We start from the raw sequence: 22,328 nt of genomic DNA on the forward strand, positions 1-22,328 counted from the left end.
TGAACTGGTCTAGATTCTTACTGGTGTGAAGTGGCACACCACACCTGATTTTAAAACATAAGAAATGAGGCCACTTTAAAATCACTGAAGATTTAAAGCCCAACAAGAACAAAATATAAAGAGGAAGGAACAAGGCTGTTTGTTTGTTTGTTTATTATTTCTTCCATGCTCTATAGTACTTTCTGTGTGCCAAAATACACTGATGATGCAAGTATTTTTTAGCAAGTGGAATTACTCTGGAATCTGTAGTGAACTGGTCTAGATTCTTACTGGTGTGAAGTGGCACACCACACCTGATTTTAAAACATAAGAAATGAGGCCACTTTAAAATCACTGAAGATTTAAAGCCCAACAAGAACAAAATATAAAGAGGAAGGAACAAGGCACTCCGACTACTAGCTCTGAAAGAAAACCCATTTATTCTGAACACTTACTTTTCAGCTCTTTACATGCAGCGACAACCACAAAATACTGCATTTTCACTGCAAAATGAAAGAAACATGATAGAACAGTAAACAAAGTAGGTCACATTTTTTCTTACTGTTAGGTGGGTTTGATTTTTTTTTTAACTGAGTGGAGCCAGTATCCTGCTGTGGTTTGTTATGGGAATTTCAGAGTCTGAACATTTTTTAGGCATGGGTCTGATTTTGTTTTTTTTCCTCTCTCTTTTCAGATAAAGCCCAGTCATGTGGGCAGGGCTGGGGCTCGTTCTGGCTCTCTCTCTCCTCCCAGGAGGAGGGACAGAGATCCAGAACTGCAAGGAGCCCCCAGAATGGCGTATTGGGGAGGAGAACCCCATGCTGAACTCTCGGGGTTCAGTGACAGTGGTGGCTCTCCTCCAAGCTAGCTGATACTTGTGCCTGATGCAGGCTTCCAGGTAAGCATAAATCTCTTTCCCAGTTTTTGTTAAAAAATAACAGGTCAATTTTTTAATGCCATTGGAGAATAATACGTGTGCCTAACTGCAATGCACTCAATGAACTCCAGCTTCCTCAAATGCCACCACCCCAGCCCACATGTGTGACCTGGTGACCAGCTTAACTCTCATCAGGAGTGTTCTGTGACAGTGGCTCAGATTCTATATCTCTTGACTTAGTCCTGACTGACAGATCATCTTCTATGGATTGTATTTACAACACGAAAATATAATCAACTTGACATTAATGAAATCCATGAGAATCCAACAAAGACTGTTCCTCAAGACTGTTTCAGTTAGCTGCAGATTATTAATGTGGTAAAGATGCTGAAGCCAAAAGACAGCAATTCTCTGACATGACTAAAACACCTGGAACAGAGATATCTGTGATCACTGATTTCTTATGCAAGATCTGTGGGCAAAAAGGCAAATCAAAACATGCTTTTAATGTGCTTTCCCAAACCCTGTTCAGAGGTCCTAGATATAAAAAAGAAATCCAGAAAGTAAGGTAAAGCATGGCCTTTTGAAACATAGATGAAGCATTCAAGGAAATCGTCAGTGTTCTGTTTTCATACAACACCTGAGACATTGCTCTGGTTTCTAGAATCTACTTCTCTGCAAGTAATTAAGTATCAAGACAGTAACAGCAGGAGGAAAATAATTTTGAGCTGATCCAAACAGGAGTTGCATACAGCCCTTATCTTGGGTTCTTTTACTGACTGTGAAATCACTTTGGTTTACAAATTCACAGCCCTGGTTTCACAGCTTGACTTTAACCACCATAAAAACATCCTAGTTTCCCCCTCTAGGCTGCATAGCTTCATATTATAATAGCCTGAGTTTTTTAAGAAAGATGATTTGAAAAAGTGGTTGTGAATCTCTGGTTCCAGTGAAGTAAAAATTTGGCTTTGTGGTTGGCTATCACGGTAGTTTGGTTTGATTCTGTACATTTTAGAAAGATTTTAAAGAAACTTTCAAGTTCTAGACTATTTTCTTAAAGGAAAAAAAAAAAAGCAAAACTTTTTTTAGAGCAATTCAATAGGAAGGATACAAGTGAAAACAACTATAACAAAAAAACACCCACATCAAACAGCGAGAAAGCATCTTTCTGCATCATAGAGCAAAGAAAGACTTTTGTGATGGGACACCAAAGGGGAACATCAGTTAACTGTCAGGTGGTGCACAATTTCTGTAGCCATCCTTTTGGCCCAATGGCTGCACCATCCCTTTCCTGACTATTATAGAAAACAGCCATGTCCAGGTGAGTAGGAGAGCTGTTGGCCTTTTACTGCAGGTTTCCTTTCTTGATTATCCATATTCCCGCTGCATTTACGTTATGCATTCTTCAACCAACTATGTCACCAAACCCACAGCATTTAAGTAAGGACATTATATAAATTAACTGTGTTACACCATGAAGAGCATGAGAGAACTGAAATAGAAATAGCACTGAATTCCATCTGAAAACACGTCTGCTTTACTCAGTACTGCATTCTACTTAGAAGGACAGGAGACTGTAGAGTCTGGTTTGTTGAAAGCCATGGCACAAGGCAAGAATGTTTTAATAGTGTTAGACTGTTGCTATTAAAACTGGGAGAAAGTAACATTTAGTGTAATAAAAGCAAGATGAGCATATTGACTTTTGTAGAATGTGGCAAATCTTACCATTCTATAATGATTTATGATCTTTCTTCTTTACATTCTCCACTAGACTGGAGGAACTGCGAGTGAAATTAGAGAATGAAGGCCTGGTCAACATCTCGTATGTGATTGTCAACCATCAGGAAACTCCTTCCCAGAGGAAAGTTCACCTATTGAAAGAAAGTGTTTCAGACTACATTACTGTTTACCAGCAGGATGAGCAGCAACCTGATGTCTGGACTACCTTAAATGGAAACAAAGATGACTTTCTCATCTATGACAGGTCTGTGTTTACAGTGAACACAGGAAAATATTTGTCTGTATTTAAAGTGAACTCTTGCAAACCTCTATATTATTTCACTTATTAGCAAGTAACCTGATGACCTCACAACAAAGACATCATAAACAACTTCTAAGTTGCACAAAGTTAAGCACTTGCATTTACTGGAAAAGGGAGGCTACAAAACAAGTGTCTGCTCTTGCTTAAGTAAGTTAGGGATAAATAGTTTTTTCTTTATCTGAGTTATCTGAGTTCTCATGAAAATATTTTGAGGGAAGTGGTTAAAAATGTCATGTAGCCATACAGAAAAATTAGTCTTTAGGTGAAACTTAAAACTTTGGAAGAAAATAGCTTTTTGATCACAGGATTCTGGGACATACGTATTTTGACAGAATCAGTAATAATTCTAACTGAAATCCTGATTTTTCAGTTTTGATCTGATGGAAATCATTCAGCAAGTCCAGAACTTCTAACATGTCCATCCTAATTACTATTAAGATATTGTAATGAGCACTCTCTCTTCATACTGAAACATAATTAAGTTATATAAGGAATTAGAAAGTTACTTTTTGTTTTGTTTAGTTTTACGGTTTTGGGTTTTTTTGTTTTTGTTTTTTTGTGGTTTTTTTTTTTTTTTTTTTTTTGTTATGTGATGAAATTGAACTAATTGGCTAAATTAGGTTTCAAGGGACTGGGATGCACTGGGATGATCTTTAGAGAGTGATTGCATGTTACAGCAACAAACACACTGAAGTAGGGAAGGCTTCTGTCCTCAGACAGATAAACAGGCCAAGCCTGTACGTGATCCGTGCGGGGGCCCAGGAGCTGATGCCTGGCCCACAGTGTTTGAAACGCTGAACAATTCTGTGCTGTCAACACACAGGGCACAGCTGTGCTAGGAATTGGTTTGGCACTAGTTTGGCCACGATCCATGATGGTTCTAGGAATGGATGTCCTTATTGTGCCATTGGCAACGCAACCCGTGCCTGTTGCTGGCCATGGATGTGCACTGCAGGCAGGTAGGGAGCTGAAGCCTGGAGGACTGAGTGGTGACATTGCAGTTGAGGTACTTAATAAAGTGCCCTTCTGGACAAGTTCTGCATTTATTCCAGCTCCTTTGAACTCCACCAGTGGTGCAGCCAAGTGCATCCCAGAATGCTCAAGTACAGACAGAGGGAAATATCCCCCCTAAAAAGCCCCTCACACACACTAAATCAGCAACACAGATGCATACAATGCACATTCAAATAATAATAAAAAAGCATGTTATGTTTCATTAACACGTTATTTGTTTGGATGCAACAACCACGTGGCAATTTGCACCGCTGGGCACACAGCCCTCCCTGTTGGTGGGGTAGGTCTGTAGCAGGAGTGCTTTGCTAGCCTAGATGCCACTAAAGTAGAGGCTTCCGCCAGTAGAGTTTCTGCACCAGCCAGAAATGGAGCTTCACACTCCTGACTGGTGCAGCTGAGCGGGCAGAAGTTTGTAAGGCAGAGCTTGGTTTTGCCTGCGAATGCCTTGGACAGAAACACTTGCCTTGGGACTGTGCAGCGTGGGTGGATTGATGTGAATAAAATAAGGTATGATAAGAGGAGATACTTAGTTTTAGGTGTATGTTTATCTGTATGTAACCACAAAGCTCTTTCTCTCCTTAGATGTGGCCGTTTGGTGTATCATCTGGGTCTGCCCTATTCCTTCCTGACTTTCCAATATGTAGAAGATTCTATTAAGGTTGCTTACTGTGAAAACAAGTGTGGAAACTGCTCTTACATGGTATTTCCTTGTTTTATTCTATATGTACACTAGGAAAGGAGACTGGATTTGACTGGTATATTGACTGGAATATTTTAGTGTGATTAATCAAAAAAGTCATGACTTAGAATTTAAACATTTAATGTGTCTTGACTGAGAGTTTTTAAATGTTTTTCAGAGTTAATTAGATCCAACTTAATATACTGATTATCTGAACTCCTGCCATTCATAGAAATGCAAATAATCAGAAATCTAAATAAAGTCTTGGAGGCTAATTCTGCTTCTAGAGTCATGTACAGCTAGTGAGAAATTAGCTACTCTAGGTTTTGGGGATGGGTAGGTGCTTAGTTTTTTATTTAAATCCTGGCAATAAAATCTCAGCTGGATTTGAGTTTCTGTTCCTTTTGGTTTACGTGTAAACACACTACACAATAGTTACTTAAAAAATGATAATACAGGGTGACAAATCACTGATATAAAAGAAGGGTAGCTTTGTTTTATATGTAACTGAAGATCAGGACCACTTAAAGGATTATCAAGAATGGTACATGCATAGTCATGCAAGTTCAGTGAGAAGAATATTTTTTTAATCCCATTTCACAGTTTTCCAGCTCACTGTAGGCCTCAGAGAGGTCAGATGTAGGATCCTAGAAAATTGGTACCAATTAGAATTCCTAGGTTTCATTAAGAGCCCTGTCTAGTGATGTTGTAAAACCGGTTCTTTTGATACATTCATATCTTTAGTCAACAAAGTGGCACAAATGATTTAAATTTGGTTCTGCAAAGATGTTATTTAATACTTTACAGCTAGTTTAATTAAATACACTGCCTTGTATTTAATGCAAGCTTCTGTTTTGCAGGAACCTGACATTGATGATATATGTGAAAACATCACTAAAAAAGCAGATGAAAAGCTAGCAGAGCTCGAACCCAGTCCAACTGGTCAACATTCCCACCAGCAGAACTGGAACAGACACAGGCACCACCATGGCAAGGGCAGTCATCATTCCAAAACCGAGAACCATCAGGCACCTTCTGGAGCTCACAGACACCCTCACAGCGGTCGGCACCACAGGGTCTTTGGCCAGAGCAGGCATGATCAGACAGGTAGTCATGAAGAGGTAGATGCTGTTCCTCCAGGAGGAAGTGTGGAAATTACACAAGAGAAAAAGCTATGAAAAAAAGGGAAAGCCAACTGTAAAAACCAGTTAACTTGAAATTGGCCGACAGCATCAGACACAACTTCTAGTAGCTGATGCTGACACTGTCGACACCTTTTGTTTGAAGAGCTAGGAAATTCTGTCACTTGACAGTGTCGTGGAGCACTTCCAAATTCTTGCAGGTGACACGGACAGCTGTCAGCAGAGGACATCACTGAATCTTGACAGTGACGTCTGCTCACTGCTGCCTGACAGTCATCAGCAGCAAGAGCAAGTGAAACCAGTGACACCTGAGAGTGACAGGAAGAGGCAAGGAACTGAGCCTGAAAAACAAACTAAACACATTTAAAGTGCAGGGGAGTCCTACTACCTAAAGTAATATGGCTGAAAGAGTGAAAAAAATTAGCAAATTAACTGTTTTTATTGCCCTTAATTAAAAATTATAGAAAGACAGGTGTGTAGAGTCAAAATATTGCAAAGTAGACTTTCAGAGCTGTGCTTTCAGAACAGTACCTGTCAAAGCCCATCAGTGAAAAGCTTCATAATTTAACTGATCCACAGTTTGTTTTTCAGTTGCATTGGGAAGGTGTCTGCATTCTTGATTGATTTATCTTTCTTGTTTCTCTTCTAACATTCTGCTTGCATTTGTGAGGACAGGAGCATAAACTATGACCTAGGGGCTCCTGTCTGATGTTTTGCAACCAAGAATAGAAGATAACCAAAAGAGATATTTTAATCATTTATTTTTTTTTATTAACAGGATGGAATACATTCAAAACTTTTTTTTTTTTTTTCTTTCTTTCTGGCCTGGGGATACAATTTATGTACAAGAAAAGCTTATTCCTAAGCAACATGCCAAGAAAACTTTTTATCTCAAATGTAAGATACAAGCAGTAATTGCATTACTTTAAAGTAACCTTTATATGCTTAACTTTCGTGGCTTAGATATGGTATCAAGGTCCATTAATGCATGCTGCTACAGCTTGTAAAATCCCACTAAATCAGTAAGATTGTGCCTAAAGTGAGAAGCAGTGTTAACAACTCATAATGCAGAATCAATATCAATATCATAAAAAGGAGGGGCAGAACAAATTTAACCTCAGTTTAATGTTTATCTTTGTTTATAATGGTGCTGAATTTTATAAATCTGTATTGATTAGTAAGGGGATATGCTGCTTTAACTTGTATAACTTCACTGTGTAGCTTAACATTTCTAACTTTTTATTAACTGAATTGAAGTAAAACTATAGTTGTTGGAAGGATTCCTGGGTGAAGAAAAGAGTATGCAAGAAAGGACAACTGCTTTGAAAGTGTACACCATAATTAATGATGGTTTAATAGGGAAACTATTACTCCTACGAAACCTGACACTCTTTATTGTGAATGCTGATTAGCAAGAAAGAAGCCTTGAATATACACAGAATGCACACCTTTGGAATATTCAACAAGAGCATTTTCAATAAAAAAAAATATATCTGCATTTCTGCATATCTTGTTTTTACTTTCAGGTGTGTGGTTTGAAATACACTGTTTCTATTTCTCATTGTATGTACCACTGAAGGTCTTCATGTCATTTACTCAGAACCGCCTCTGCCTGAAGTGAGAGACTTGGCCTTTATTAAGACGCTGCTCCAAGTCTCTTATGGTATTTCGAAGAACCTCAATTTCCTTGTTTTTCTCCTCCTGGAGATGCTGCAGCTTCTGTAACAATGCAAGCAAAGGCCTCCTTGTTAAACATCACATAGAATTATGCACCAATACAATATGCAGCTGCTAATGAGAAGTATTTTTTAAAGTGTATTTTTCTCAGTATTTTGTATCACAAAATGACAAAGGTAATTTCCCCAGAATCCTGTTTTTGCTACATCCCAAAGCCCCAAGCCTCCAGAAACAATAACACACATTAATTTATATCACAAGTCATTTATGTCTATCTTAAGTTCCTAGGTTAACACTCCTGCAGTAAACCCAATTCACATGTGCTTTTGTTGTTGAATCCCAACTATACTAACATCAGTGTGAAGAGACATGAAATCAGCTGTCCACATATGGGAGGGATGTGTGGGAAGGTAAGATGGATCCATAAGGGATTGAAGTCCTCCACCTCCCACCCCCAAAGTTTCCTTGCGCTGCAAACACAGTAAAACCCCACAGAACTGCTGTTTAAAACAGACTGTAACAGTGTTTAGTATCTGCAGACCGCAGGCTATTAAAGCACATACCCTTCGGTAGATACTCTGTGGCAAGACGGAAGCCTCTGAAAATGATTTTGTTGTTTTATTCTGAACTCTTGCTAGTTTAGCATTGAACTGAAAGAATCAGGAAAAGGCAAAACGTTAAGAATCAACAGGGAAAAGTATGTTAAACAGTACATGTACGATTTCCACCCTTTAAAAATTGGAATATTAAATCTAAAAATAGTGATAACAAGCTTGCCTACTATTTAATCCTAGGATAATGAAGCTGCTGAAGTTCATTTAAAAAAGAAGGTCTTTACAAATTATGTTTCTTAAAAAATGTCTGAAAAGATTGCAAAAAGCAAATAGTATAAATATGATAAAGCAAATGCACTTAGACAAATAGAGACAACTGCTAAAAAAATGTGGAGGCTCCTCAACTGTATGTCTGCAGGAGGAGAAAAAGAAGTGGATGCTAAAAACTGCTGAAACCATCACCCTTTCCTCATGTTCCAAGGATAACTTGGCCCAAACACTTCCACATCTTAATAATGAGCAGCTCAACATGAGCCAGCAATGTGCGCCTGCAGTCCAGAGAGGCAACCCAGTCCTGGGCTGCATCACAAGAAGTGTGGCCAGCAGGACCAGGGAAGTGATTCTGCCCCTCTGCTCTGCTCTCATCAGACCCCACCTGGAGTACTGTGGGCAGTTCTGGTGTCCTCAGCACGGGAAGGATATCGAGCTGTCGGAGTGAGTCCAGAGGAAGGACATGAAGATGATCAGAGGCTGAAGCACCTCTGCTATAAGGACAGGCTGAGAGTTGGGGCTGTTCAGTCTGGAGAAGAGAAGGCTCCAGGGAGACCTTATACTGGCCTTCCAGTACCTGAAGGGGCTACAGAAAAGCTGGGGAGGGGCTTTTTACAAGTGTGTGTAGGGAGAGGACAAGGGGGGATGATTTTGAACTGAGAGAGGGTACTTAGAGATTACATTTATAGGAAGAGTTTATTTATTGTGAGGGTGAAGAGACACTAGAAGAGGCTGCTCAGAGAAGCTGTGGATGCCCCCCTCCCTGGAAGTGTTCAAGGCCAGGGTGGATGGGGCTTGGAGCAACTTCATCTAGTGGGAGGTGTTCCTGCCCGTGCAGGGGAGTGGGAACTAGATGATCTTTAAGGTCCCTTCCAACTCAAACCATTCTATGATTCTATTTTTCTGTATGTAAAGGGTTTAAAGTATTTCCTTAATTGCTTGTCTGTTGAGTGGCTTAAAACCTGAGCTACAAAATATATGTTAAATTCCGTCACTCAACTCTCCATAGAAGTCTTTAAGCTTTTGGAAACTTAAAAAAAAAAATCTGTATGTTACCAGCATTCAGAACATAAAAAAGTAAAAATTAGCAGAAAACATTGTGGGGTTTTTTTTTATAGTAATGCAGATAGTAATGGATATACCTTTAAATTGTTGTAACCCATGATTTGAGTTGCATCTTACAGGAGTAACTACAGCAGGAGCCACTTGAACCAACGCAGGACAAACTTTACAAGAAGCAGTTCCAAGTGTAGCACTGACCTGACCTGAGCCAGCTTTCGTGCCCAGTAACTCCACAAAACACACCACCTCTCCCATCCTGAGTGAACACCGTAACAGGTGGAACCCAAAGTCATGGACTAAATGAACTCAGCAGATGTTTTGAGGACATTTTACAGACATTTTACAAGGGTGATGCCTAGACTAGGGGAATGATGTCTGTGTATTAAATCAAACATTGGAAGGGGTATGGTGGTTAATACAGATATATTGGATACCATGGGACCTACACATGACATACATGGTATAGAATAAGGGGTGGAGAATGTGCTGGTTTGGGCTGGGAGCAAGTTAATTTTCTTCATAGTTGCTAGTATGGGGCTAGTTTGTGGATTTGTGCTGGAAATGGTGTTGCTAATTCAGAGATGTTTTTGTTACAGCTGAGCAGTGCTTACACAGTCAAGGCTTTTTCTGCTCCTCAAACCACCCTCCCAGTGAGTAGGTTGGGGGTGCACAAGAAGCTGGGAGGGGACACGGCTGGGACAGATGATCCCAACTGCCTAGACATATTCCATACTGAATGATGCTATGCTGAACATATAAAGCTGAGGGGAAAAGGAAGGGGGAAGCATATTTGAAGCAATGTTTTTGGTCTTCCCAAGTAACTGTTACGTGTGATGGAACACTGCTTTCCTGGGGATGGCTGAACACATGCCTGCTGATGGGAAGTAGTGGATTAATTCCTTGTTTTGCTTTTCTTGTACATGCAGCTTTAGCTTTACCCATTAAACTGTTTCTACCTCAACCCAGGAGTTTCCTGCTTTTTACCCTTCTGATTCTCTGCCCCCTCCCACTGTGGGTAGGGGGAGGAGCAGAGGAAGTAAACAGCTGGGAGGGGCTTAGTTTCTGGCCAGGGTTACACCACGACACCTATACAGTAGACAGAATTTGATTCCTGAGCAGAAGTGACTCAGATACCACGGTGGAAGGGAGCACATGCCACTGATGTTTGTAAAGACAATTATTTTTTGTATTTCCTAGGTTCCATCATGTTATGTTCTTAAGAACTAATTGACATTTTTCACTACACAGTCTCTTAGCTTACCCAATGCCCAATTAACTCATGCTGTAATCATACCTCTATCTGCATTTTAATGATTTCATTCTGCTTCTCTTCATTTTGAATTTTCAGCTGTCTGGTTAGCTCTAATATTTCCATTTCTTTTTTTTCTCTCTCTTCTCTATACTCCACTTCTTTTACTTCAACTGGTAACACAGTAACACCACATATGATTATTATAGAACATGTTTAAATGGAAAAATAATATAATTTGCCAAATAGTAAAACTTTATCAAACAGTGGGTCAATATCTCAAAGGAAAACAATTTTATTGAAGAAAAAACCCAACATTGAAACTATTTAAAAACCACCCTATCCCACTGCAGTAAGATGGAGTCTCTTTGAAGAAGCATGTTTTACAAAGAGTTTGGGTGGCTTTTTTCAGCTAAATGGATGACCAAAAAATCCCAGTGTTTAGGGTCATGCAATTAATTTAAAAAAAAAAAAAAAAAAAAAAGGAAATAAGCTTTTTCTCATTGAAATATTATTTATTTGAGAAAATAATGTCATAGACTCCTGAGCATAGCTGGACCAGTTCATACGGCAGTTTACTTATAGTTCAAAGCAGTTTTCCAGTCAACACATAACTCAAAAACTTCATTCTCTCAGATTTTTGGGTTTGAGTTCCCAGTGTCTGTTCTGCTTGTTGGGGAATTTCTGCTCATCCTGTGCTGCTCTACCATTGCTTCATTCCCACTGTCTACTCTTTTGAGTAAAGATAAAATGCAATTAAACATTGTCCACTTCTAGCTTTCAAATGTTTTCTCTAAGAAGTGGAACTTGTATTTATCTTAGATGAAGTACAGCTCCTACAGGTTACAATGTGTTTTACATTTAGTATTTACACTTTTAGCATTCAGTCATCAGAGTACTTACGTTGTTTTCTGATATCACAGTTCAGCTGTGCAATTTCTAACTTGTGCTTTTCCTCTTTGTTTTTCATTTCTGTCAGAAGTTTCTCAATCTGATCCTTATATTCCTGTGAATGTAAAAATCTTGAGGTTTCTGTGCTGTTAGCCTCTACAAGGTACAACATTCATGTAAAAATGCACAGTATGCTATAATTCAGTACTTGTTTTCTCTTGGATCCAGTAAACTCAAAATGCCCAGTTAGTTCATACAATCTGACTGAAGTTTGTGGATTAAAAATGTGGCAGATTCATTGCAGTAGAGCTATCACTTAATATAAAATAAGAAATGGTACTTATTAAAAGAACAGCCAAATGGAGAGATAATATTCCTCTCCCTGTTAGTTAAGTGACTACAGTTTTACCTTTTTGGATTTTTGACTGTAAGGCTATGTAATAGAAATCGTACTTAAAGTATGAATTTGGCTAATAATATTTGGCTAATACCAAGAATTCCACAACTTCATACTGGCAGCAGTAGAAACACCAGTGATGCCAGCAGTAATGATGCTGGTGGCACTGATACTCAAGCAAAGAGTTTTAGCATGTCTGTTGCAAGTATTCTCCAATAACTTTCTCCAGAATTACCAAGGAATTGGCTGTACCTGTCAGTTCAGAGGTGCTTATTCCAAAGGTCTGGTCAGAGCCCTCTGACAAGGCAGATAGTCACTCACCAGGGCAATGCTTGGAGGCACTCACAAAGGGAGGTACTGATTGGTGGCAATGGTATATTTGGGCATAGTCAGGTAAGTGCCTTCAGAGCAACATCAGGAAACTTCATGCCTACACATTTGTAGAGTCTTAGTTTTCTCATGTCTTTCAGAAGGCATAGCTTATTTAAATCTCAAACTGTGAAGATAACAGCACTTTTGGTATACGAAAAAATAAAATTAACTCATAGTTAGTACCAACAGAGGCAAGGAAAATTAGCAGTTTGATTCCTAATCCAATACACATAACAGACCTGCAATTTTAGCACAGAGAACTAGAATAGCTTGTGACTAGATCTGCTCTGCTTTCCAAAAATGAGGAGCATAGATAGAAAGTAGAGAGAGAAATTATCAATGGAATTTATTATGAGATACAGATAAAAAGTAGAGACCTATTATCTTTGTAGCATTTACTCCCAAAGAAACTATAGAAAAAATTCAGACAGTTCTTGATTCTCTGGCAGTACAGCAGGATCATCAAAACCCTATTTCCACACAATAATGTATTGTAATGCAAGGGATAAGATTGTAGAATGTGAAGCTGAATTTAAAGATAAATACAGCTAAAAAAAATAAGTACATCTTAGACTGAGCCAGAGTTATCAGCACTCAGCAGTTTTGACCTCTTAGTTCCTCTAACACATTCTCATATTGATACTGTAATAAGAACAACTCTTCTCCTTTTACACATGATATTTGTTAGGAAAAGTGCAATAATAATGGTAACAGTAGCAAAGCCAAAATTATAAAGGTGTATTGACTACTGCAATGGAGATAAAATAATATATTTCTACCTAAAGAATGATCATTTGTGACATACCTGTTCACAGGTTTGTAATTTCTCTTCCAAGGTGTGAATGGTACCCTTCAGTCTGTCATTTTCATCTATGTAAATAAAAAACATACGATACACTAAAAAGTATATTTAGACAGTTTTACTGGTATGAAAGCAGAATAAAGAAATTACTTCATTTTTTTACTTATCTGAAGTTAAAGAAACTTCATTGTGGACATGATAATCACAATTTACACAGCTACATAATCTCAGTCTCAATTTCTTTTATCAAGAAAATTCATAGTTTAATGATAGTATTTCCCTGGTATTACTGCTTTGAACTGTCTTTAGATTTATGATACCTGACACCTTAAACAAAATCTAGGTGCAAAGTTCTTTGGCTCAGAAAATGTGATACTATTATAATGGCTAGGACAGTTTCAAATTGGAAGATGCAACTTTTAAAGTACTTGTTTCCCAAAAACTAGAAAGTAGTATCTCAAAAATAGAATCTAGAAACAGCAGATTATGCTATTTTTAAATTATTTTAAGTCACTTTGAGTATTAAAATCAGCCATATAGTTCCCGTTTTTAGAAGCTCATTAAAACTTATGCTAATACGTCTTGAACACAATGGGTATAAAATTAACTGCATAGCATACAGCTGAACTGTGGTATAAAGATACAGCAAATGTATTTTAAAATCACAGTGAGTAATTGTCAAGTATTTATGTATAACTGTTAAATTTTAATAACATTGCACTGAGGTTTAAGACTATTTCGTGTAACAAAGTGAAAAAAAAATATGCATAAATGCTTTAATAGGTTACAGACCAGTTGCAGGACATTTTCTCACTTTTTGTAAAATTGCCTGAGGCATGCTGAAATAAATGTAAAGCCCCACTATTGATTAGAAAGACCTCCCTAAGGAAAAACTTCTTTTACATGTGGATTCTAAGTAGGGTAACAGCAATAGACATTCATTAGACATTTAAACCACCAAAACCTGCACAAGATTGATATTAGATAATTATTTTTCCTTTCTGTTTGGCTGCCAGTGAGTTTCTCTCTCTGAGAAAAACTGCAAATATAAACAAAAAAATTAAATGCCTGCTCATTCCAAATTACAATGCAGTATACATATAAACAATTTTAGTTTACCTTTCACATTACACTGATTTTCAATGGTTTGTGTTAGACCCTTTATCACATTATGCAGAGTAGTACATTCTAAAATAAATGAAAAATCGAAGTTTAATTATTTTAAATTATTCACAATCTTTATTTTATAAAGTTGTTTATAAACTTCTCTTAAATATTTTATAATAATCTTGATTAAATATTAGTCTAAATCTTTTTACTGAGTATAGAAATAACTCAGATCATTATTACATGGTTACTGCATCATTTTATCTTCTAATTTGATGGTTATAAGCAATTTTATCAAGCAATATGAACCATTTCATAAAACCATTACATTTTTGTTTCTAACCAGAAAGCATGGATGTTATTATTTTCTGGGCAATTATGGAAGTTTTCCATATCAGCATTCCAACAATTTGATGTAATTAATTAAACTGAGGCTAACATTCCTGACAGCAAAATTCTCTTCAACAAGACCAACACTATCCACTCCTTGCACTTTCATATCCCCTTTTTAGTGCATATTGACATTAATATCTCCAAAATAAATGTTAATAGATTCAGAACTGTATCTCCATTATCTCATTTTAGCAAAATAATTATGCATGTGTATGTAAACATATGAAACTAATTACCAGTTTTCATATTTGTATTTATGTTTTTAACTTGTATTCTTAATATTTGAACATGATACAGACTTCTTGTAATATAGCATGTTTTCATTAAATACTATTTTAATCCCTTATGTCCCTTGTAACCTTATCAGTAAATTTCCAAAGACAGCTAAAGACTGGGAAGACTGACACTAAACCCAAGGTTTATTACTCTTAAAACCTTATTTTTTTTCTATTTCCAGAGTACCACTGCATTTCTTAAGTGGCTTTTAATCTCATAAGACCAAAGCTCTGTTGAAAACTGTATATCATGTAGTTAAAGACGTCGGTACAACTAATGGAGTCGGGAAGACGAATTAAGATCCCAGCTCAGAGATTCAGTTTTCCACTCAAACATTTTGACCATTAGTCTGCTCTTCCATCAAGTCTGCTTTTCCTGCAGCCGAGAACTTCAGCCAGGCGCATTCTCCCGTTCCATGCTTTCAAAAAAACAGTAGGGGGAGCACGAAGAGCACAGAAACATCGCCTGTCCTCAGTGCCTGCACTGAACTAAAGCATTTGCGAAAAAGTCCTATTCAAAGTTGGGAGCATTAGGTTAGCATGCACATTTGGACCAACCAGAACTACTACAAATTTCCTCCCATTTAAAAATGTATGGAAATAAACCCAAATGCTTGTAATTCATGCACACTTTGGAAAGATATCTCTTCATTTCAGTAAACAATAGGACAGTAGCTAGTCTGAAAATAAATCATAGCTATTGAAGTACAAGCCACTCTTTTGTCCAGTCCCAAGAATGTCAGCTTATCTTTCTTATCTTTAAAGCATGTATCTTGGCAAATGTCTTAACTAATTTGAGTTTAGACGGCAAAAAAAATTACTGGGAACCCTGTGCTTGCCTACATTAAGGAAGAAAAAACAAAATTTTGCTAAATGATTGCAGCTTTGTGGACCACTGGCATAGAATCTGTTACAAATTCTGTGTGGTTTCTTCCCTGTAAAGAATACTCCTTACCTGCAGAAGGACTGAACAGCCTAGGTGCTCATTTCCCATGTTTAGTATTTACAATTCATTGCAGTTTCTTACATTTGTATGTGTAATTTAAACTATTGGCCTTTTTAATATGGTAATTACATCAAGCACTTTTTCTTTAACACCTTTGAAACATTAAGTCCACAAACATGCAATCCTGAAGACGCTAAATAGAGTCACCTTAAGTGTTACATAGACAATATTGTGATCAGTTTCTTTTTAAAAACTACAGTAGATTTTAGTTCACTACACGACAAGAATCCCTTTAGCCACCGTACAAAAGTTGAGGAGCAGAAAACAAGAATGTCAGACTTGTGCCTGTCTTAAGTGGATCTGTGATGAATTGCACTAAACAAAAACTTGTCCTGAATCTCACTTTTGTTTAGTAAAGAACATGACAAGAAAAATCAAAGCTCCTTTATGACCTTTCAGACCATATACAGACTCGCCCAGTTGCTCATCTTTTCCCACCTCATCTTTGGCTCAAGTGTTTAACTCTCCCCTCTGCCCTAAGTTTAATAAATTTTCATCCTTCCTTTTGCATTTCCTTCAGAATTCTCAGTCTTCTTTTACCTTAAACTGTTCTGAAGAGATGCTTCTGGCAATCAAAGATAGCAAGGAGCCCTCAGGTTCTCACTTGTTGGAGATTTCTTGGGGCTCAAAATGCTATTCCATTTCTGTTTCTCATACTAACAAAGAAGTTTCCAGCCAGGGTAAAATTTCACTTCCTCCAGCCCACCACTGCTAGTAGCCATAAAACCCTTCAGAGTAGGTGGCACAACAGCTTTTCCATCCATAGTGCTCTTTCTCTCTGCTCCTCTACTGTAAGTGGCGTGTTTATTTAGAAAAATATGTGATCCATTCAACAGCATGTGGTCTCTCATATTTTCTCCTTAGCTGTTCTGTGAATTGCTTTGTGGTCTGCTAGTAAGCCTCAACTAGTAAGGCTGAGTTGTTGACCTATCCTGTACATTCATTTACTTTTGTGTTAAATTTGCAACGGGATGAACTTGAGAACGCTCTTCAGCTCGAGAGTGTACATTGTGTGTTGGCACTGCTCATCAAGAAATGGACACACCAGTCCAAACCTATCAATTTTAGATGCCTCTGGACTGACTCTTGAACTTACACTTTCAGGAAATGTGTCTGAGCTGCGTTCTGGGAAATAGCTTGGGACATAAGGCTAGGAGAAATGTTTTTTCCCAAGCCACAGTTGGCAACAGCGCTGTGTAAAAGCCATTCTTGCAGCTAGAGTCTCTGTGGATAACTGATGCCAGACGGAGAATGGAAATATCAATGCTACATTTAGTTCCTTGCATTTTCTCCAGTTCTGCACAGAATCCCTCTATAATCCCATCAATAATAGAGTGTTTTTCTAATCCCACAGTGCTTTGACTTTCAAATACGTTGTACAAATAATTGAACTACTAGATGGAACTTTTTTACTGCACTGGTTCTGAATACAATCTATGCTATTAGCCCTTCCGAAGGGTCAATGTTGCAGGTGAAATTGATAAAGGTGCAAAGACCATTTCTATCCATTTCAGAAAGTAGAAAAACGCTTTAGAAACATTATATGCTTCTATAATTTATAATCACTACACCAACTGCAATGTCCTTTTGAAATACCTTAAAAATTACAGTCACTGATGATCTCCAGTAACATGGAAACTGTTTACCTGAAGGTTCCTCTGCATCTGCTGCAGATTATGGCAATCTGCTGCCCCAGATGCTTTGTGAAACTCTTGCTTTCTGTTCACTATTAATTAATACAGTTAAAAAACATAAACTTATAAGAACTTCATGATACATTACTTTAAGTGTTTCCCTTATTGGCAAGCACGTTAACATAACAGAACAGCCAGGCTCACTGTCTTTATTTCTAAATATAGCCTATCTCTCCTGTATCTCTCATTCACATTTTACTTCCTTTTCATCAAGCAGCTTTCAGAACCACCTCTTGGATGTCCCATATCGTTCCAAATTCCTACTTTGCACTTTTTTCATTACTGCTACTAGCATATCTGCTATCTCTCTTTCTCATTCATCAGAATCCTTGTCTTCCAGCATTTCTGCCTCCTATCCATACCCATACTAATTTGCACAGCTACCACAACTTCAATATTGAGATTTGTCTTTTTTTTCCTTACTATCCCCACTGCTAAAACTTCAGTATATATTTCAGGCTGATTGCTCTGGTATTTTTACTTGTATTTCTGCCATCCACAGGTTTTTTTCATCATGTATTTCAAAACAGCTCTAGGGGTTGTTCTCTTCAGTTACATCAGCATAACTATCTACTCAAATAATGTCCCTCTTATCAAAGAGAGGCACTGGTATTTACAAAGCTCAAATCTCTCTTCTGACTTTCATCTGTTTTCAGCCATTCTAGTTCTACAGTTCTTGTTGCATTACTCTTCTGCTCTGGTTTCCTGATTTGTTTCTTTCACTTCTTTGCTACCTTTTACCCTATATGTTTCATGGTAAGAATAGCTTCTTCTTTTTGCCATAGAATCATAGAGGTTGGAGTGTACCTCTGACTATCATCAAGTCATACCCCCCTGCTGCAGCAGGAACACCCAGGGCAGCTCACACAGGAATGCATCCAGCCAGGTCTTGAAAGCTGCCAGAGAAGGAGACTCCACAACTTCTCTGGGCAGCCTGTTCCAGTGCTCTGTCACCCTCACAGTAAATAAGTTTTTCATGTTGAGGTGGAACTTCCTGCGTTGCAACTTGGTGCCATTTCCTCTCGTCCTATCACAGGGCACCACTGAGAAGAGACTGGCCCATTCTTGACATCTGCACTTCAGATATTCATAGCCATTAATGAGGTTCCTTCTCAGTCTTCTTTTCTCAAGACTAAATAGCCCCAGGTCTTTCAGCCTTTACTGGTATGATAGCTGTTCCAGTCCCTTAACCATCCTCGTAGCTCTCCATTGGACGCTTTCCAGCATATCCCTGTCCCTTTTGAACTGGGAAGCCCAGAACTGGACACAATACTTCAGATGTGGTCTTATGAGGGCTGAGTAGAGGGGAAGAAGAACATCCCTTGACCTTCTGGACACACTGCTCGTAATACATCTCAAGATACTATTAGCTGTCTTGGCCACAAGGGCACACTGCTGTCCCATGGATAACTTGTTGTCCACCAGGACTCCAAGGTCCTTCTCTACGGGGCTGCTTGCTAGCAGGTCAATCCCTAATCTGTACTGGTGCATGGTGTTTTTTCTCCCCAGGTGCAGGACTCTACACTTAGCTCATTAGATTCCTCTTTGCCCAGCTCTCCTGTCTGTCTAGATCTCACTGAATGGCTGCACAGCCTTCAGGTGTATCAGCCAATTCTCCCAGATTCGTACCATCAGCAAACTTGCTGAGAATACACTCCATCCCCTCATCCAGGTCATTGATGAAGATGTCGAGTAAGACTGGGCCCAGTATTGATCCCTGGGGAACACGACTAGGTGTTCTCAGTAGTGTCACACTTTTTCCTTTCTCTTTTAAAAATCTTCTTGCATAAACCCCCTCATCATTTTTTTGTCAATAATAAAGCCTTTTGATCTGTTTCTTAATGAGTGTCCTGCACTGTCCTTTGTGCTTAATAGAGAAACAAATAGCTCTAATGAGTCAGACCAAAGATCTATCGAGTTCACTATCCCCCTTCGCAATACCCAGAAGAAGATACTTCAGGAAAGAGAAAAAAAAAGCTGGATAAACACTACTCATAAACATCCTCTCAGCTTCCAAAATACAAAAAAGAGGGAGACGTGAGTGAGAGGTACTGCTTTTCTGTTTAGCAAACTTGTAAGTTTCTTGTACATGAATTTTTCTAATAATTTTTGACTAATCCATACTTCTAATCCATACTTTATCCACAATCTTCTGTGGAACTGATTTAACAGCTTTAATTTGTAACTCATGGAAAAGTTCCTCCTTTTGTTTACTTTAAATCAATCAACAAGATTGATTTCCATGTAGTTCTCTTATTACACTAAACCATGAATATTCTTCCCGTAGTCAATTTCTCTATGTCATTCATAACTTTACATATAGGACTCATATCAGTTCCACTCTTTCTCTTTAGGCTGGGAAGTTTACAGTCAACTTAAGTCTTTCTGCAGACGTTCCAAAATTGTGACCAATCTGTGAGGGCCCCAAGCGCATTCTCCCCAGCTCAACTCTTGGGTGTTTGGCTAGGGTCAAGGCCAATTTAGGAGTACAGCTGGTGACTTTGAAAAGATCTGCTTGAAGAAAGATGGAAGATGACTCAGAAATGGCTGCCTCTCCTTCACTTGGGAGCCGCTTTCAAGCTGAGGCTTTTGCCCTTGTCCTATCTGATTCAACTTTCTGTCTCAACCTTTGGGATGTTCCATCAGCCTGTACTTGTATGGCAAATGTGGACTGCTGGCTGATCCTAGCAGCCCTCACTGGGCCAGCCCTGCATGGATATGGTGGGAGTGAACCTCAGCTGGCAAAGCCCTTAACTTTGTGACCCTTGTTACAAGACTGGTTCCTGATTCCCCATCCCTTGCTCCTCCCTGACAATACCAAACCTTGCAACCTTCTCTGTTATCTTTTCTAGGTCTAGTATGTCAATTTTGAAATGTGGGGACCAGAAGAGCACATGAAAATCACAGACTTCACAGGGACATTACATTTGCTTCTCTGTTTGTTCCATAATCAAACAAGACCTTAGAGCACATCCCAGTATCTGAAGGGGCTAGCTGGAAACTTGGAGCAGGACTTTTTACAAGGGCACATAGTGAAAGGATGAGGGAGAACAGTTTAAGCTGAAAGAGGGCAGATTTAGATTAGATATTAGAAAGAAACTCACTTCTGTGAGGGTGGTGAGACACTGGAACAGGTTGCCCAGAGAAGTTGTGAATGTTCATGTTCTCTCAGTGTTCAAGGCCAGGTTGGATGAGGCTTTGAGTAATGCTTTGAGCTATGCTTCGAGCAACCTGGTCTAGTGGGAGGTGTCCCTGCCCATGCAGGGGAGTTGGAATAATATGATCTTTAAGGTCCCTTCCAACCCAAACCATTCTGTGATTCTAAGATTCCACGGTTCTGTATCATGAGATTCTTGGTATAACTGAATAGTTTAGCATCACAAATAAACTTCACTGACTTACTCAATAGCTTTTCCAATTAATTTCTGATTATGCTATATTATTTAAGTCCCAGTAAAAAATCTGAGTGACACCAACTGGCAATCTCACTCCAGAGTGAAACTAACTAACCTGCCTGGACATGTTCCTGTGTGATGTACTCTAGGTGACCCTGCTCTGGCAGGGGGGTTGGACTAGATGATCTTTCGAGGTCCCTCCCAACCCCTAAGATTCTGTGATTTTGTGATTCCTATCTTGTTTCCTAAATTTTAGGATATTGACTTGTCAGAGACCAAAGTTCTACCAAAAGATGCATCTTTCAAGCATCTCTAATAACTACAGAAGAATAAGCAACCACAAATCTACACTAAGTACTAGATATTATTTCTCTTAAAACACCCATCTGAAAAGATACACCTCTAGGAAAAACAGAAGTTTTCTCTTTTACTCCTCCTTTATTTGGCAACTTTTCAATGATGATGTAGAGGCTTATAATTACTATCTGTAAACTGTAAGTGCCATTTCACTATTTAGCTTCCACTGAACAGTTTGAATCCTCTTAATACTAATATAAACTATTATTAACATTCGTAGCTGTTTAGCACCATTATGGCATCTGCTATACAAAGAAAAACACAACAAAAAGGGATCACATAAAAGCTGGCAGCAATACAAGTACAGCCTATGGAATAAATGTACAACAGGGGTATCAACTCAATCGAACTTGACCTTGAAGTATTATATGCTATTCCTTACACTTTATAACCAAGTTGGAAATGTCAGAGAAAAAATATTGATAGTGATATTATAAACACAAAATGGGCTCTGACCTCTTCAGAGATTAAATCTCCCATGGATAAAAAGTATAATCACTTTGGACAGGATTTCAGTCCTCTAGAAGTTAAACAAATGCCTAAGCAGAACAAGACTCTGAGATTCCACCAATACCCAAGATCCTTCCAGAGTTAATTGAAGTGAGCAATACTCAAAGAGGAATACTAGAACTTCGATATACCAGTCAGCATGGTATAAGGAAAATATATTCCAACTGCCAACTGGGCTATCATATTGTCCCTAAACAAACCAAACCACACGATCAACTAATGTAACTTTTAATCTTATCTGGGAGCACCAGTCCTACCAGTCTGACACACCCTCTCCAATTACAGGCAAGCTGTGACATTTCAGATGGCAGCAAAATAGGCATTCAAGACTGCATCTGGCTTAGTTCTTAATGGGCAAAACATTGCTGGTGACCAGGTGAAAGATAACCTTTGTCATATTGAGACCAATCGGACGGCTCAGCTCAGGGGACAACGGTGTCAGTGCTGAACTTGCTTTTCCCAGATGTTTTACACAGACATCTGAGCTGCTTATGGATTAACATAAATTAAAGGGTAGCACTTTAAGGTAAACTACTGATGTTAGTTTGCTTAAAAATGCTGGTTTTGGGGCACAAGAATATCATT

The 22,328-nt window shown here is 38.5% G+C and overlaps 2 protein-coding genes across 2 annotated transcripts in view; one reads left to right on the forward strand and one right to left on the reverse strand.

The window, feature by feature from the left end:
• Nucleotides 1-686: 686 nt before the first annotated feature.
• Nucleotides 687-6,089, forward strand: SEPP1 (selenoprotein P, plasma, 1). The gene is given in 4 exon segments (XM_010001592.1): nucleotides 687-877; nucleotides 2,628-2,840; nucleotides 4,494-4,611; nucleotides 5,451-6,089. Coding segments are annotated over 4 exon segments (1,161 nt in total).
• Nucleotides 6,090-7,328: 1,239 nt separating this feature from the next.
• Nucleotides 7,329-22,328, reverse strand: part of CCDC152 (coiled-coil domain containing 152) — a 16,662-nt gene continuing 1,662 nt past the window's right edge. The window contains exons 3-8 of the mRNA XM_010001593.1: nucleotides 14,126-14,194; nucleotides 13,010-13,074; nucleotides 11,448-11,550; nucleotides 10,590-10,717; nucleotides 7,973-8,059; nucleotides 7,329-7,451 (exon numbers count right to left, since the gene is read on the reverse strand). Coding sequence (XP_009999895.1) covers nucleotides 7,329-7,451; nucleotides 7,973-8,059; nucleotides 10,590-10,717; nucleotides 11,448-11,550; nucleotides 13,010-13,074; nucleotides 14,126-14,194 — 575 coding nt within the window. The remainder of the gene's footprint in view (nucleotides 7,452-7,972; nucleotides 8,060-10,589; nucleotides 10,718-11,447; nucleotides 11,551-13,009; nucleotides 13,075-14,125; nucleotides 14,195-22,328) is intronic.

This window comes from Chaetura pelagica, unplaced genomic scaffold (assembly GCF_000747805.2).
Source record: "Chaetura pelagica isolate M959 unplaced genomic scaffold, ChaPel_1.0 scaffold697, whole genome shotgun sequence".
In the NCBI taxonomy this organism is placed as follows: Eukaryota; Metazoa; Chordata; class Aves; order Apodiformes; family Apodidae; genus Chaetura; species Chaetura pelagica.